Here is an 18,861-nt window from a genome sequence, read left to right as displayed (position 1 = left end):
TTAAATCACAGAACAGAGGATCTGAATCCTCAAGCACCAGAGATTCTAGTCAATTAATACTCTTGTGTTCATAAATATGATCAAGAAACATGCCTTACTTAAAGAGAGTATCAGTCAAAAGAAACATAGTTCTCAAGTCATCTGCCACGTCAAAGTTTAACTACATCAAGCTTATTTTAGTTAAATGTGAATGAAATTTTAAAAAATACTATCTGCTAAAATGGAATCTCATTATCGAACTCAAAGTGTCCTAACCGCACTTTTCACCATATATAAATAATAAATATGCTTTTATAGTTGAAATCTTATCACTAGATTTTTACATTTCATCTAAGATCAGAAACTAGATAATTTTTAAACTACAATTTTATAGCACTTTAAAGTTCTATGTGCAGTATTTAGCATCAAATTAGTAATTATACAATAAAATATAGACTATTTGATTTCTACTCAGGATTTCTTCTGAGTAGAAGTGGTTCTCAGTGGTTCTGAAACTTCTTTAGGACATGGGCACTGCATTATATTTCATGGTAAATCTTTCTTTAAAAAATAAAAATTTTAAGATAAAACCAGACAAATGAAGAGCTGCTCAAATTGAAGATGGAACAGCCCATTTGCCAGCCTATCCATTCCACCTGCCTTAGGGGCTCCAGGTTAGAAAACTGATCTACTTCAACCTCATCATTTTACTAACAACTCAAATTATTCTTTAGGCCTACGGGCTTGTATTCATTTATTTTTATTTTACAATTTTGGCGGCTTTTGCTATCTTGAATTTGCCACAAATCCCCTTAAGAATGTGCCATCATTACTACTACAGACTCACACGCCATTTAAACTCTGTCTCAAGTATTAGATATATATTAAATAAATATCTGTTTGTCCAAATGCCTAATTTAAAATGGCCACACAATCCAGTTGCTGTAACAACCTATTTTTCTTTAACTTCAAGAATCTAGCATAAAGACTTCACCTGGAAAAGGCAGAGTAGTATAAAAATTCTCAGCCTACAGGATTTTACAGAACGTAAGTGTTTGATACTCCAATCAGTTTTTTAGGGATAATGCAACTGTTCCTCGGTACAGAGCAAATGTAGCAGGCTGACAATAGGGAAGTATCAGCAGAGAATGCATGGTACACATTGATATGAAAGCAAACAAAGACTTTTGGGAAGAGATGACATACCCACTGGAACCATGTCCTGGTACTGTGGCCTGCTGACTGTATTGAATGTACTCGATGGCCTGGGAAGAACTGGTGGTCCTGCATGTCGAGAATCTTCTCCTACCTGCAAACACAAGCAGTGTTTATGTTCTACACTAAATCCTAGAGTACTTTACAAAGGTATCCTAAGCCAAGTTGTTCAGAATACTGACAACAAGCATTGCTAAGTACAACTGATCAGAACAGAGGCTAGCTTGAAGGGCGGACACAGGACTCTCAAAAGCTCTGCTTCAGTTGCTGGATTGAGGGGAGGGGTTGGGATATCCATGTCCCTGAGAGGGGCCAGGGCTGTGACAACTGACCAAGCATACAGAAGGAGCTCAATATGCCTACGGGGATGTAGATGCTGAATACATGTTCCTCTGAATATCTTCTACCTGACAGAACACAGACCTACAACAATATATTAGAGAGAACACTTGGGCGTGGCAGGACTCACTGGGGCAGTGCCAGGATATACCTCCTTTTGGCCAAGCAGGTCAGGGGACCCCGTGCCTCAACAGAGGAGGAGCTGAAGAGGAGCGGTCTTCGTGAGGGGTTCTGAGTTGGGCATTATCTCCTCAGAAGCAATTTTACGTGCTTATTAGTGCCCTCAGAGCAACAGCTCTTTCTGCTTTGAACCTCCCACACCAGCAAGCTAATCACAGCAGGTGTGGAGGAGCTAAATAGGGTTGCCCCAACCGGAATGAGTTTTTTACCTACTATAGACTTAGAAACTCATATATACAAGTAGATAAACAAAAACGCCCATTAATAGTCTTACCAGAAAACTCTAACACTGCTTTAGCTTCTGTTTTAGAAACCGCCCACTGCCGCGACCCCTACGTTATAGAAGTCTTTCATGACAACAGTAGAACAATCATATGAGAGAGTTAAGAGAGCAAGAGGCAAAATAACTTCCTGGATTTATAAATTTGTACATTTATTTTTTAATGAGTTTTTGTTCTATTTTTATATTTTTAAAATTTAGTTAATTTGTTTATTTTTAATTAGAGGATGACTGCTTTACAATATTGTGTTAGCTTCTGCCATATATCAACATGAATCAACCAACCTCCTCCTGAGGCTCCCCCCCACCTCCCACCTCATCCCACCCTCTGGGTTATCACAGAGCACCAGATCTGAGTTCCCCGCATCATACAGCAAATTCCCACTGGCCATCTAATTTTACATACGGCAGTGTATACGTCTCAATGCTACCCTCTCAATTCATCCCACCCTCTCCTTCCCCACCATGTCCACAAGTCTGTTTTCTGTGTCTGAGTCTCCACGGCTGCCCTGCAGACAGGTTCAATAGTAACATCTTTCTAAATTCCATATATATATGTTAATTATGCAATATCTGTCTTTCGCTTTCTGACTTACTTCACTCTGCATAGGCTTTAGGTTCATCCACCTTACTAGAACTGAGTCAAGTGTGTTCCTTTTTATGGCTGAGTAATATTCCACTGTGTATATATGTACCACAACTTATTTATCCATTTATCTGTCAATGGACATCTAATTGCTTCCATGTCCTAGCTATTGTAAATAGTGTTGTGATGAACAGTGGGGTACATGAGTCTTTTCCAATTATAGTTTCCTTAGGGTAAATGGTCAGTAGTGGGATATTGGGTCATAAGGTAGCTTTATTCCTAGTTTTTAAGGAATCTCTATACTGTATGCAGGTCAAGAAGCAACAGTTAGAACCGGACAGACTGGTTCCAAATTGCAAAAGGAGTACGTCAAGGCTGTATATTGTCACCCTGCTTATTTAACTTCCATACAGAGTACATCATGAGAAATGTTGGGCTGGAGGAAGCACAAGCTGGAATCAAGATTGCTGGGAGAAATATCAATAACCTCAGATATGCAGATGACACCACCCTAACGGTAGAAAGTGAAGAGGAACTAAAGAGCCTCTTGATGAAAGTGAAAGGGGAGAGTGACAAAGTTGGTTTAAAACTCAACATTCAGAAAACTAAGCTCATGGCATCCGGTCCTGTCACTTCATGGCAAACAGATGGGGAAACAATGGTAACAGTGATAGACTTTATTTTCTTGGGCTCCAAAATTACTGCAGATGGTAACTGCAGCCATGAAATTAAAAGGCACTTGCTCCTTGGAAGAAAAGCTATGACCACCCAGGCAGTATATTAAAAAGCAGAGACATTACTTTGCCAACAAAGGTCTCTCTAGTCAAAGCTATGGTTTTTTCAGTAGTCACGTATGGATGTGAGAGTTGGACTATAAAGAAAGCTGAGCACCAAAGAATTGACGCTTTTGAACTGTGGTGTTGGAGATCTCTTGAGAGTCCCTTGGACAGCAAGCAGATCCAACCAGTCTATCCTAAAGGAAACCAGTCCTGAATATTCATTGGAAGGACTGATGCTAAAGCTGAAACTCCAATACTTTGGCCATGTGATGCAAAGAACTGACTCACTGGAAAAGACCCTGATGCTGGGAAAGACTGAAGGCAGGAGGAGAAGGGGATGACAGAGGAGGAGATGGTGGATGGCATCACCGACTTGATGCACATGAGTTTGTGTTGAGTTGGTGATGGACAGGGAAGCCTGGCCTGCTGCAGTCCGTGGGATCACAAAGAGTAGGACATGACTGAGCAACTGAACTAACTATACTGTTCTCTATAGTGGCTGTATCAATTTGCATTCCCACCAACAGTGCAAGAGGGTTCCCTCTTCTCTACACCTTCTCCAGCATTTATTGTTTCAGATTTTTTGATGACGGCCATTCTGACTGGTGTAAGGTGGTACTCATTGTAATTCTGATTTGCATTTCTCTAATAATGAGTGATATTGAGCATCTGTTCATGGATTTGTTAACCATCTGTATGTCTTCTTTGGAGAAATGTCTGTTTAGGACTTCTGCCCACCTTTGGATTGGGCTGTTTGTTTTTCTGGTATTGAGTTGCATGAGTTGCTTGTATATTTTGGAGATTAATCCTTTGTCAGTTGTTTCACTTGCTATTATTTTCTCTCATTGTGAGCATTTTCTCTTCACCTTGTTTATAGTTTCCTTCACTGTGCAAAAGCTTTTAAGTTTAATTAGGCCCTGTTTGTTTATTTTTGTTTTTATTTCCATTACTCTAGCAGGTGGGTCATAGAGGACCTTGCTGTGATTTATGTCAAACAGTGTTTTATGTATGTTTTCCTCTAAGAGTTTTATAGTTTCTTTGAGTTTATCTTTGTGTATGTTTTTAGGAAGTGTTCAAATTTCACTCTTTTATACGTAGCTGTCCAGTTTTCCCGGCACTACTTAATAAATCTGTACTTTTAAAATACAGTTTCTACTCCTACCCACTCAAAGCCTCACAATCATTTTATCACACGGCTTCAGTCAGGTGTTTGGTGAGGGTTTTTCTAAAGACCCTAAAGTGGAAACACTGTCCCTGTCCTTCACTGCCTATTTATCCTTCATAATGTTCTCACTCATTTTTCAAAGTACAGTTCAGAGCCTCTCCTCGATAAAGCTTTCCCTTGCCTTCAAGCTGAGGTCAAATGCCACCTTCTCTAACTGCCATAGCACTTGGGGGACATTTTAAAAGCAGCTGCCATTATTAACAGTCTATAAAGTGTTTTTCACTTGTATTGTTATTCATCTGGATTATAGTTAGTTTTATACATTCTCTCCTTAGTAAGAACACAGGGACACATGTCACTTTTTTGCATACCTCACATTAAACACATTTCTACACTGCTGCTACAAAGTCACTTCAGTCGTGTCCGACTCTGTGCGACCTCATCCCTGGGATTCTACACTACTGGTGTGCAATAAGTATTCGAGATACCCAAATTTCTACTACCCAGAATATTTGCTAAATGAGTCTAAGAAAATGGCTGGGAAGACTTGTGAATTCAACTAGAATTTTCCCACTCCACTTATCTTGAGTTATTGCTTTGAGAAATGAAGCCTATATATATATATATATATATATATATATGAAGCCAAAGAAATCTCTTGGGAGAGATTTCGATCATTAACTATACCTTGTTCGTCATTCACCAAACTTATCGTTTCAATCTACCAATATATACTTTCAGTTCTGTCAGGAAGCTGACTTGTGTCATCACTTCCTGGAATAGCCAAAGTTCTTCTTGACATCCTGCTTCTTCAAACCAGACCATCAGACTGTGGGCAAGCCATGATAGATGTGCAATTACTGCAGGATGTGCGTGCTTCCAACAGTGGGCCAGAAGGCACATCCACCTCAAAGATTTAACAGTGCTGAGGCTAAATGCTGAGGCTTTATAGGGTCATCTTAGTCCCACTCAGTTTTCATGCATAAGAAGAAAAATCTTCATTCAAATTTTAAGGTGGACCTTAGTATCCTTACTACTAGACCATGAAAATAATTCAAGTTCTGAGGCAGAGGAGTTGAAAGAAAATATAAGTAACGTTACTAATCTCATGCACGCAGTCCTGATCAGACTGAACAGTCAGCGTCATATCGTTAAGTGGAGATAAGGCAAGGGTCTAAAGGGCACAGGTTGTGTGATAAAAGCAGGCAGGGCCTAATATGCCACATATGATGTACAAAGTCCAAAGGTGAGAGGTCTACACTGCTTTTTAGGTGAATGTATTAGCATCGTCCAGTTTACCACTGATGGTTTGTATGACAGCCAGGTAGAGATTTATTAGCTACTCATAAAACACACATATTTTTGTGCATACCTCATCCTGCAATATATTTATATATCATTTTTATATGAGCTTCTTGTATGTACTCGTCTATGTCTGCACTTTTAACCAGCAAACACACATGATCCTTAGAGCCAGTATGTAAATCGTGAGGGGAAATTCCAAGAGTGGAATTCTGGTAAATCAAATCCAGTTATTTATTGCATTCATAATCTTTTCTTATGATAGAAGCTGCAAAAATATTTGGCATACAATATAATACTGAAAAGATGATATGCTCATAGACATAACATGGAAAAGGAATGCAGGAAAAGAATCTTAATTCTACTTGTCTAAGGGAATGTTTAGAAACAATGTATATAAAGTGATGATATAGGACATTCAAAGCATAAGTCTATTGTTGCTGTTGTTGGGTCGCTAAGCCATGTCTGACTCTGGCAACTCCATGTACGTGTATAGCACGTCTGTCCAGTGGACAGGCTCCTCTGTCCACTGTCTCCTGGGGTTTGCTCAAATTCATGTTCATTGAATTGGTGATGCTACCTAACCACCTCACCCTCTACTGCCTCTTGTCTTGTACTGAGGAGAAAATATTTGACATAAAGCATTCCTCTTTTATTTATTTAACCTGCTACCGAAAAGGGGGAAACAGAAAGAGAGTATTCCTTTTTTCTATTCTTTTTTTGGTTAGGTTATTGGAGAGCCCTCATGTGGTTACCAGGGGTCATTGCAAAGCAGCAAGGCAGAGTACAGAAGAGCTTTTAATTCTTAATTCTGCCCCTTTTTTCTGGGCATGGAAATCAACTCTCAGATAGACCCTAATTTTAAAGAAGATTAGAGAGGATCACAACCTCATAGCCGAGGCCGGAGATTTTCATCTAATCCAGCAATCCTCACTTAAGAAACTTCCCTACCTTTAACCCAGTTTTAATCCCCAATGAAGATCTCAGGGACAGAGAAGCCTGGCAGGCTAGAGTCCACGGGGTCGCAAAAAGTCAGACCCAACTGACTGACTGAGCAAAAATCACGTCCATTTCTTCCTATGAAGTTGCTCTCAGGTGCGCCAAAGGGCTCACCACCACCCTCTCTTGAACACTGTATTGCATTGTGCATCTTCTCTCATCACCCACTGAACTTTAAAAAAATAAAAATCTAATTTCTTCAGCCTTTCCTCTAACGTCCTACTTTTAAACTTGCAATTAGGTTCTATTTGTTCCCAGAGAAGCCCTGTCAACATCCCAGTACTTCTCAGCCTCCAAGTGACAGTCTCAGACTAGGAAAACAAGGCGGTAAGGAAGGGCCCGCAGCCTTCAGGGAGCCCCCGCCCTGCACCCCGCCGCCGCCAGGACTCACCTCGCCGGCGCTGTGGCTGCGCTGCCGGGTCAGGTGCTGGCGATGCACCAGCGCGCTCGTGGGTCTGCTGCTCTGAAGCGGGAGCCGGGGGTCGATGAAGGTGGTGGTCCGGGAGTTGTGGTCAACAAAAAACGCCTAGGAAGCAATCCATCGGGTCAACAGTCCACACATGCCACAGACGTGTCCTATCGTTTCACACATTCAGGGAGAGACCCACTTTGGAGCAATAACCTTCGCTCTGTTTTCTCGTAATTTCAAATCTTCGGGAGAATTACTCCTTCCTCCCTCAGGACAGACCAGAACACAGGAGCAACGCTTAGACTGGATTCAGAGTGAAGAGAGCAGGAAGGAACATGGTCCCCGTGTTTAGGAAATACTCTTAGGAGACAGTCGTCAAAGTTAGGATCTTAGAAAAACATCACCTGATTGGACATTTGGGCTTCTCTTAATTGATGCCAAGAGCATACTGCTATGGGATATTACCAAGTTCTTCTTTCAAACATCATTGACTTCTCTTTTCCTTTTATGCAATCAGCTACCAAGTCCTCCCCCCATTTTCCCAATATAGAGTCTCCTTTATTTGTCCCATCCCAGTCTGGCTACCATTGATTCCATTATTTCAGGACTTTCTCTTAAATGTAAATTATTAATAGTTTCTTGGTCGTTTCACATCTCTAACAACCTTGAGTCACTGAGTTGGCACCTCACTGTGAGAATATATTTTTCTAAAAGCTTTGACTATACCTCCACTCCAATCCAAAGCCTCTACTGGCTACCTGTTATCTAAAAAAAAAAAATAAGAAAAAAAAAAATTCCACCCTTCGGTCACTTTTCTAAGACTCTTTAAAGTCTCCTTATTTGCTCTTCCAGTTTAGTCATCTAAATTCTATCATGTTCAATGACTCTGGGCAAGTCACTTAAGTTCTCTGGGCTGCAGATTTCTTATAAAAACAGGTCTCCCTCTCTCTCTCATTCATAACAAACATTTCTCCCCCATAACGTGACAGGAGGGAGGAAACCATGACTGACACATTTACTGTAGAATCCCTAGTGACAGGAAATCATGAATGAGCACAAGCCATTTCCCTCAGTTTTGCAGTAAAGTCTGCAAGCAATGTAGACAGGCTTTTAAAAATTCTTTTTAATTCTAAAGCTCTTCAGAAGAGCTATTTTTCATTATCAGTAAGAACCAAATGGTAGTAAGTTTTCAAAGAAAAATTCATTCAAGGCAATTATGAAGCCCATTATCTCAAGGACAATTAAAAATGTAAGTTTTCCACGACCTGGTAAAGTTAATTAGGTCATCAAAGACAAAAAGGACTATTAGGAAAACCTGGAAACTCATTACTGATTAAAATGTCAGGACACAAGCTATATGCCAAATAACCTAAGCAAAATAGAACTGACAACTCAAACTGATGGAGCTCCTTTAACAAAGTACTATACCTTAAAGACTAGGAAAGAATACATCTAGATAAATCCCAGGGACAGATGGTATATTTATGCCAATTAAAAAAATCACCTTTCCATTATGAAACAAAATGTTTCTGTAGATACAAAATCAGGAAACGGCACAATAATTTGTAAGTAGCTCCCAAATAGGCAGAAAATGACTTCTTTAAAAAATAGCTTTAAGCAGAAAGTGCACAAGAAACAAAGCAGAGAAATAACAAGAACCAGAATCCTTGTTGGCCCTTTTCTCTCCCCCTCCGCCACTGCCCTCAGCTCAATGTCTGATTTCCAGATACAAAGACTAGACTAAATGGAAGTTGTGTAGGAGATGGTGTCATCAACCTCATATCCCTGGGTAATGTTCCCTTTTTTCATAACCTACCAGGTGGAATGTCTTACTTCTCTGATCCTGTTAAAAAAACAAGTACATCAATTGTAAGGTTTGTATTGACAGGCTCTGGTCTCAAATGTGACACCAGTTCCTGTTTGATTTGAGCTTCTAATCAACATCTGGATATTACTTCTGCCACTGTTTAAAATGTCATAAAATAGAAATTCAATTATTTTTATAAGTAGACATTTCAAAATAATATCCTATCAATCTCACATCATCTTTAAGAAGATTAAGCTCTTATTACTTACAACAATAATATGAACGATGCTAAGGGGAAAATGCACAGAGTATGAAAATAGAATTGCCTACTTACTCTACCTAATTTCTTAGGCATGTTTTGGAGGTGCAGGTGGCCATTTGGAGGTAACAATGATGCACCTGTAATTGTAAGGACAAATGGGTGTGTACATCTAGGTCAGTTGTGATTTACGCGGAGTGTCACAGTATAATTTGATGTTAAGAGGCTTGTCTAAAATCCATTCTCTAAAGAATTATACTGTAAATGCCTTCAGGGTAGGGACTCCTTACTCACCCTGTTCTCTCTGATAGCTTTTAGGGCTATCAGAAAGAGGGTGCTCAGAAAATAAACTTCCAAAAACTTGAATAGCAGACTCTTGACCAAAATTCAAGACGACAAATGACAATGAACTAACCAAGTATTAAAAATCACAGTTAAGCTTGAGAAAAATAAATGAGAGAAGTGTGTGTGTACGCGCTGGGTAAAACATGTGGAAGAACTGAAGACTACAAAACCACAAATAAGACAGAAGCTTTCAAAATATCCCAAATGGACATGTATCAACTACCAAGTCAAAACCTGAGAAGTCAAAGAGTAAGCAGTGATTAAATGCTTGCGATCCAGGAAGACAGCCTGGGTCTGAACCCCAGCTCCACCGCGTACTAGTGACATAGCCTGGGGCAAACTACTTAACTTCTTTAAACCACAATTTCTTTTCTGTTAAATAGGGGCAGTAACGCCTACATCAAACAAAGGTAAAATGAGATGGTTCATATAAATTTTTGAACATAGTGTCTGTGACCCCTTAAATGTGACTTACTACTATTACTATCATTATTACTAATAATAGCTTTAACTTCTGAGACATTTCTCTAAAGATCATAATTTTTCTCCCTACAGTCTATACACCAACCTCAAAAAGAAACTGGAGAACCAGTAAAACTACTTCCCAGGCTCCTTCTAGCTCTGTGTGGCCTAGACTAAGTCTGGCCAGTGAGCTGTAAACAGCGTGCCATGTGATACTTCTGGACAACCTCCTCACAGGGAGATTTTCACAAGATGAAATCCTCCTTCTGCTCATCTATTCAGCTTCCTAAAACAAAGATGTGGACCAGCACGCGCCTGAGCTCTTGGCATTAACTGTGTGACCCTGGACAGTGCTCTGCTACATCCACATAAAGGAGAAGACTCAAGTCCCAGCTGAGCCGTGGAAAACGTATCCCACTTTAACATGAAGAGGAAAGCATCAACAAATACCACCCAAAATTTAGGCCTGCCATTTCTATTTGTGATGCACAAATCAATTATGCCACAAAAGTGGATCACGTTCCCACAGGATAGCCTAAGTAGCTCAAGTCAGTAACAAAGTTGACTACTTTTTTTCTCTTTTTACTTTAATTTGGGTCACTTTTTATGTCATCATTCTTGAGTGGTCTGCCTTTATTTATGAAATTTTCTACCCTGTATTAATAAATACTGCCTGAGTAAACAGTATGTTGAGAATGCAGACCACATAGAAAAAGCAATTGTATCAAAAAAATGAATCTTTTTCTGATTAGCCACTAGCTAAGCAAATTTTGAACAACATAGAATCTCTACTGTGAAGTTTCATTAAGGAAATTCACTCAAGCTTCCCCATGCTGGACCAACTAGAACTAACAATATAATAAAAAACTGAAAGGAATGCAAATATCCAAATTCAAATCTCATTTTAAAAACTTCTACCCTTTCACTGCTTCAGGGCATGGTCAGAGTCAGAAAATATGAGCTGGTTGGAGCCAAGTGGTACTTTAGGGAGGCCAAACAAAATATACTTCTCTTTTTACACAATTCTTTTTTTAAGTTTCTATTATTTTAAGAAAAGAAAAAGTCATCAGTATTTGTGAAGAAATACCAACCTCAGGCTCAACAAATCTAAGTCACAGAAGTTTGAAATTGTTTCCAGTTAACATTTTGCCAAACCAGGAATCCGTATTAAAAGACCATGTAAACAAAATAAAACAAAAAGCACTTGTAACTATGCTACAGAAAGACAATCAGAGCTTCTTTCTTTCCCTAAAAGAACAACAATTTAAAGATTAGAAGTGCTACATACTGAATCTGTTCTAACTTCTAGTTTATCAACTCTATAAGATCTTAAAATGCTCAAAAAAGTTAAACTGCAATCTAATTTTCATAAAGATTTTAATTTACTCACACATTCTCTCCCTTCCAAAATATAAATCTCTTTTCAACTCCTGGTCCCCTCTCTAGCATTTCCCCAATTATAAGGAATAAACACGCTATTATTTTCTCTATATTGGATCCCAGACAGATCTCTGTTACCAAATGATAGATGATAAGGCCTGAGTGATATAGTTTATTACAAGTAAAAAACAGTCATGCTAACATTTTCTATCATTTGGTTCATTTGAAGGAATGAGTGGTCCTAAATATCTCATGACATCTGTATCAATCACAATAAAGTTAAAGAAAGTTATTTTGTTAAACTGTTATGATCAGAGAGCTAAAGTCGATAGAAGAGAAAAAGCAGGGACACAAGGCACTGGGTTAGCGTTCTGGAAGCAGCTGATCAGTTAGTAGATGTGGAGAAGTAAAGCATTCCCAACACTCCAGACACACATGTTAGCTCAAGGCAGGGCGGGGCACAGGGGAGGCCGATATTATGTGTTGTGAGTGGTGGTATTTAGGTGTTAAGACAAATAATACAAGGAAGCCAGTGTCATGCTGGGGATGGCTTGGACCAGCTTCCATGAAGCTGGATAATGGCAAATGCTACAGATCAGCCCTCTTCCCCACCACCCCTGAGGAGCTGGTTGCTAAGCATTTACCAGTGTAGAAAACCAAGAATGAAGTTATCCAAATCAGTACATTTTAGGTAATACGGAAGGGCACTACCATGAAATCTGAAGATAGTATACTACATTTTTTATAAAGATCCAATGCTGGCCAGAGGACAACTGTTTAAAAGCAAAAGGCAAAGGCCATCTTCATATTTGAGCAATTCCTTCAAGACTCCATGGTACTAGCATTTTATTCAAAAATACACTCGCAAAACCAAACTCTGCTCTATTCTCTCATTCAGAAAGGTATACAGCCTCAGAAGATTCTTCGCTTCAGCCTCTCTGAGCATTTCTGTGGGTTACTTTTTGGTCTAACAAGTTTGTACCCCCTTAAAAATAAGCAAGAGATCCTCTAAAAGTGTGCTATTTAAAGTTTAATTTCATTTCTACTTGGAATGCTATGTAATTGGAGGTGATTAAACCAGATCCCCACCACAAAGTTATTAGTTGCTTCAAAGCAATTAAAAAGATACACCACAAAAATAAGAAATACAGTGCTCTAACAGACAAAAAAAGAAAAAACCATAGTTTTCTAAGTGCAGAACTTACTCAGCTAAAAGACTTTTGGGATTCATTTGAAACTTCCAAATACTAAGTTGCATTCTACTCATTAAGATGAACCTGACCTAATAACTGTGGCCATGAGATTCATATAGGATTAAAACCAGAGTCTTTGTCATCACTTGGGCAGCTTCTCCAGCCACATAGCCTATTAGAGTATGGTAAAATGAGAATCCTCAAGTAGGCTAGGACTGTGATAACTTTCATGGTACAGATATTTTCTCTCTTCTAAAAATCTATCGTAATCATAACTGCTACTTGCCATGGTCATTCTACTTGCCAAGTTGAATATTCAGACCATGATGATACTCAACCCTCCGATCTGACATCCAGAGTCACGATGTCCTAGAATTACAAAGCTTGGCTTTAGAAAGTTTTGGGAAAGGATGCTTCACATTAAATAAGGAGATGGTTACCATTTTACATTTTTCTTTAAAGAATCCATAACATTTATAACCCTTTTTTTTAAGTCCAAAGTTTCTTAGCATATCAACTTAGGCTCAAGCAGAACGATCTGGGGAGAGCACCTGTGAGGCGCCCCACAGTACCCTACTGTTTGAGAGTGCAAAGCAGCAGAAAAACAGGGTTATTCCATATTTGCCATCCGAAAGGGGAGACAAAACATAAACAACTTTTTCCAAAAATTAAACCAAACAATAAGCTCACTGTATAAACTTAGGGAATATCAAGCTTCGTCATAACTTTCTAACGGTCCATGTCTTTTGTATCATTCTCTCTGTTATCCTTAACTCTCTGCGATGGTGCTTTGACAGATTTTACTCCACTGATATTGATCTGTGATGGTTAATTTTATGTGTTAACTGGGCCGGTGGGTGCTCAGACATTTGGCCAAACAATATTCTGGATATGTCTGTTGGTGTTTCTGGAAGAGATACGCCGTTCAGTCAGTAGCCTGAGTTAAACAGATGGTCCTCCCCATTGTGGGTGAAAGTGAAAGTGTTAGTCGCTCAGTCGTGTCTGACTCTCTGAGACCCCACGGACTGTAGCCCTCCAGGCTCCTCTGTCCATGGGACTCTCCAGGCAAGAGTACTGGAGTGGGTGGCCATGCCCTCCCCCAAGGGGTCTTCCCGGCCCAGGCCCTCCCATGTGGGTGGGCCTCATAAAATCATTGAAGGTCAAAAATCTGCATAAGAGGGACCTGCTTTGGCCTGACTGAGTAGGAACATTGGCGTTGTCTTGAGTCTTGAGTCGTGAGCCTGCTGGGTTTGGGATTGGATCTTATGCCATCGGCATATGCACATGCCTGTGTGTGTGTGTGTGTGTGTGTGTGTGTGTGTGTGTGTGTGTGTGTGTGTGTGTGTGTGTGTTTGGGATTGGATCTTATGCCATCGGCATATGCACATGCCTGTGTGTGTGTGTGTGTGTGTGTGTGTGTGTGTGTGTGTGTGTGGGTTTGGGATTGGATCTTATGCCATCGGCATATGCACATGCCTGTGTGTGTGTGTGTGTGTGTGTGTGTGTGTGTGTGTGTGTATCTAACACAGGGTTTCTCAATATTTTCCCATCACCCCTTCAAAGGACCCAACGTGCCCGCTCAGCATGTGTCCTTTTTCCATCGCTCTCCGTCAGGTGTTTCCCTCCTTTCCCAGGCCCTGTTATCTCTCCTCCACAATCCAGTGTTATAAAGACCCCACTTATCATTTAGGGTTCGGTTCAAGTCCAATCTTCACTACGAAAACTCTGCAGGTATTCCACTTCAGAAATGCCGTTCCGCATCTATACTAGCACATGATGCCTATTCTGTGTTTTCGTGACACAAATCAGAGGCGCTGAAGTAGAAACGGCTTGGGGAGGGTGCCTAGAGGTTTTACACTGGAAGTGCATGATTCTGTGCAAATGCATGGATCTGATTTCAGTTCCGGTTCTAAGAAGAAAGCTACTTCTCTTGTGAAGGATGTTTCTAAAATGCTATCTTCATGCCCAGAGCTTATAGAGTATGTAACCACAGAAGAAGACCAGTAATCCAGCAAGAGACAAGTCTGACAGAGAGGCCGCCACAGCAGAGCACTCACAGTGGAGAAACAGAGAATGCTCTGGGTCAGCACACAGCTTTCAGGCAGAAGCAAACGCTCGAGGGCAGACTGGTCAAGAACAATACGGACAAAAGGGACAAGAACAGTAAAGTGACCCCTACTGTGACAAAATCATTTTGTTGGACCACTGTGGTTAAGGGAGATCTGCGGGCTGTTAAGAGGAGGCATGGGACACTACACTAATTCTACACTGCATCTTTGATAAATCACGGTGTATTTCCCATTAGAGTAAGGATTCAGCCATCAATAACAAATCCTTATCACTTTCATAAAAGTCTAAATTGAAACTGTTTAGTTTTTGTCCTAGATAGATTATTGCTTCTACCTAGTCATTCAAATCAAGATTTTAGTGAGCTGGGTAGGAATAGCCAGGTGAGTAGCATTCTTGACTTAAGAGTGCCATGTGCCCCAATTTATTCTATAGGTGTCTGCATAATCCATATTTTTGCTTTCCCCAAACTAAGTAATAAAACTCTAGAGATTTATAATTGTACTGCTTTTATTTTCTACACTATAAGTAATGAGCCAATTACTGAATAAATTGTGTTAATTATAATCCTAATTGTTTTTCTTCCATTTGTTATCCCATGATTATCTAAGTGGATGCCAACCACAGCCCCAGGAGCTGGACAGGACAGGTTACTAACTCTTACTCAAGAGAAAACTGAGGTTTGTAGAAGTTAGATCAGACAGTGATGGATCCAGGAATCCTGACCCACTGCAGCATAATTTCCTCAAATTCTTCAAATTAACAATGGGAAGGAAGAAAAGAATGGAGTGAAGAAGGGAGGGAGGAAGAAAAGAAAGAAGAAAGGAAGAAAGAGCAAACACTACTATGTTAAGTAACATTTGGTTTTCCTTATTAAAACTCATAATCGTCTACAGATATATTATCCCCATGAGCACATACTAATGATCAAACCCAGCCAAGAATCAGAAGCATTTTAACCAAGTCACATTTTAATACTACTGATGCATATTTCTTGCATAAATATAAAAAGTTTATATCAACACTGTAACCCAGATCCCAAATTACCCTTTTTTCCCACAGTCCTGAGAGTGTACAAAAGTTTAAGAATTATTACAGTAAGAAGAAAGAAGATATTTTCTTTCTATACTGGCCTACTTTCTTTGCTTAAATGTCTTGTTTCAAATAAGACAAGTCAAAATGTGTCCTGTCTGTTAGTTGAAAATCCTAGACTTTGGGTTCAACAAATATGTATACACAGATGTTAATCATAGTCTCACGAGGACTATCCTGCATAAAATAAAACTTGGATTAATTGCTAGGATAAAAATAATTAAGAAAATCAAGTAGTGAAACAAAATACTAATTAAAACACAGTGTGGAATTCTGAACAAGATACCTTTTCAAATGTAATTAAAAGTAGAACTATATCATCTAATCCTTAAGACTAAAGAATCAAAGATCTATAATTTAACCTACAGCTTTTTAAAAATAGTTTTATTGAGATATAACTCAGATACTATACAATTCACCCATTTGAATGGTACAATCCACTGTTTTTAGTATATATATAGGATTGTGCAACCATCACCATAATATAATTTTAAAACATTCTTTCCACCAAGAGAAACCCCACAGCTATTAGGTTGAATTAGAGGAAGACTAGGCTTCCCTTTTAAGCTCCGAGACCTATGGTGTTTAAGCATGAAGTCATGAATGTGTTTCTGGTGGGGTGTCATCTGATAAAATACCTATAATCTAATCAAAACCTATTTGTATGACTCAGCCTTGAAGGATACCAGTAATCCCAACACCTGGACTGGAACTCTTCTTCCTTGGAATGATAAAGTATACCTCATTTTCAAAAACAATCCCTCCCAATAGAGTGCAGTGGTTAAGAGACATGCTCCTAAAGTTAGAATCCTGAATTCCTCACTTGCTTACTAACACACACATTTGAAGAACCTGACTGTTGATGCAGGAGACGTAAGAGATGTGGATTCGATCTCTGGGTCAGGAAGGTACCCTGGAGGAGGACATGGCAACCCATTCCAGTATTCTTGCCTACAGAATCCCATGGACAGAGCAGCCTGGTGGGCTACGGTCCATGGGGTCACAAAGAGTCAAACACAACTGAAGTGGCCTAGTAGACGCATGCATGCATGCAGATTTCATTAAAATGTGAACAGTCATGATAATACCCACCTCATAAACTGCCATGAGGTCTAAATAAAATAATCCATGAACAAATACCTAGTGAAGTGCCTGGCACATGGATCGAGCCCAATAAACGTAGGTGTCGTCATTATTATCATCTTACCTAGAAGGCCTGATAGTCTGTTCTTACTCTGTAACTCACAATGTTAAAAGAACATTTTACTTCTCTTCTTTCATGTAAGTCAAGGACATTTTTCACCCTAGAGCTCCCCCAAAAAGCACACCAGATCTAGAATTTTGTGAAATCTCAGCCAACTTAAACCATTGGCCTTAAGTAATTAGAAGAAAAGTCTCTTCCAAATTGGAGACAGCTAAACTGTAGTACAAGCATAATCACTACCCTGTTCAAACATGTAATGTGAAAAATCCAAGACAACACATGGAATGAGAGAGGTCAAACCAGGCAAATCCTAGGAGCTACTTCCAGAGAGTGGACAGGAGGAGGAGCGAGTGGCAATGGGGAGACAGCCTGGGAGCTTGCTTGTTTGTCCAAAGCAGAGATCACTGAAAAACCAGGAATCTACAGATGACAAATTTCATTCATTCATCAAACCTGTTTTGAGAATCTTCTATACGAATAGCACTGAGGTTGAAGAGGGAGTAATTAAAAAATAAACAGAAGGACTCTAAAGGAGGGGATCCTCTGCTTGGGAAGACAAAACAAGTTAACAGCAACACCATGAGACACAGAGGTATAGGCATCATGAAACCATGCAAGGGGGACTGTGGGGACTCACTTATGCCTAGAGAGCCAAGAGCAATCCACCCACGATGTTGCCCTTCGGGGGTGTGTATGAAAGCCCCACCCTCTCAGCCACGGTAGGAGACCCCACCACACGCTCCCAGAGCACCGCTTACTGCCGTCACTGTCAGAGCTAGAAGATGTGTATTCAACTCCTCCCTGCTGAGAAGCAGGGAGACAGCACAGACTGGATCTGGATGGCCTAAGTCAAATCCAACTCTACCACACAGTAATTACAGGACCTTGGTCAGCTCACTTAGCCATACTGTGCTTCAGTTTCCTCTTCTGAAAAATGTGCTTCTGCTATTAAAAATAGCAGTTATGTACAAGGTTGCTTTGAGAATGGAAGGAATTAATCAAGTGCATAGCCACATCTAGCACATATCTAGTGGTCCACACTACATGACACTACACTGAGAGCTTGTATCATGGTTATCACAGTGGCATGCTTATAGCAGGCATTCGGAAGTGTGTTGAATGGCAAAACTAATGAAAACAAAAGGAAGATGTTGCACTTGAGAAAATAAGATGGAGCCAAATTTCATAGGCCTGAGCAGCTAAATTTGACAACCTTTCTGATACGAACCATGCCTTTTCATGCAGGTGAGTATTTGGTGATCCTATTCCATGTCAATTCTACAAATTAGTCATCACTATGGGGAAAAAACTCAATAGTATTTAATAGTTTTTGATTATATATTACATGGGAAAAAAGTTTACTCCCTTTAAACATTCTAGAGGTGAAGCAATACATCAAAAAGGGGCAGTCAAAATTTCAGGCTAGAAGAAAACCTGTTAACGGAGAAGGATGGGAGCTATGATTTTTAAAGTACAGCTATGGCAAGAGCCTCTCCCAGATGTTCTTTCAAGCTATTTTTGTTTATTGGAAGTCAGTCATTTATAAAGAAAGGATGATGGGGGGCACAGGGAGATATGCCTGCTTTCATTAAGGTATCCAGCTTAGCTAAAAATCATTAAATTCTAAATGCACAAAGCAAAGGAATCAGGCTAAAGTGATCATCTTTCAGGCCTGTCTGGTAATTCATTCCATCCTCATCTTTCATGCCACACATCTTCAAAGGGAAAGTCACCAGCAACCTGTGAGGTTAGCTGTCTCCCAACTCACACTCAATTCTCTTAACAATGCTTACAACTTTAGGCTGAAACCCCACATGGG

General features: G+C 39.8%; 1 protein-coding gene and 1 long non-coding RNA gene across 5 annotated transcripts in view; one reads left to right on the top strand and one right to left on the bottom strand.

Annotated features, from left to right (window-relative positions):
* LOC136165044 (uncharacterized) overlaps positions 1-10,533 on the top strand; it is a 45,983-nt gene extending 35,450 nt beyond the window's left edge. Inside the window, exon 3 of the long non-coding RNA XR_010662447.1 lies at positions 10,200-10,533. This is a non-coding gene — a long non-coding RNA (uncharacterized lncRNA). The remainder of the gene's footprint in view (positions 1-10,199) is intronic.
* Positions 1-18,861, bottom strand: part of HECW2 (HECT, C2 and WW domain containing E3 ubiquitin protein ligase 2) — a 415,968-nt gene that overhangs the window by 81,421 nt on the left and 315,686 nt on the right. For all 4 annotated transcript variants that reach the window (XM_065930916.1, XM_065930917.1, XM_065930915.1 and 1 more), the window contains 2 exons: positions 7,216-7,350; positions 1,186-1,288 (listed from right to left, as the gene is read on the bottom strand). In XM_065930916.1, coding sequence (XP_065786988.1) covers positions 1,186-1,288; positions 7,216-7,350 — 238 coding nt within the window. The remainder of the gene's footprint in view (positions 1-1,185; positions 1,289-7,215; positions 7,351-18,861) is intronic.

Source organism: Muntiacus reevesi, chromosome 3 (genome assembly GCF_963930625.1).
Source record: "Muntiacus reevesi chromosome 3, mMunRee1.1, whole genome shotgun sequence".
Lineage (NCBI taxonomy): Eukaryota > Metazoa > Chordata > Mammalia > Artiodactyla > Cervidae > Muntiacus > Muntiacus reevesi.
Note: the sequence above shows the minus strand (reverse complement) of the source record. Positions and strands in the feature narration are given on the sequence as shown.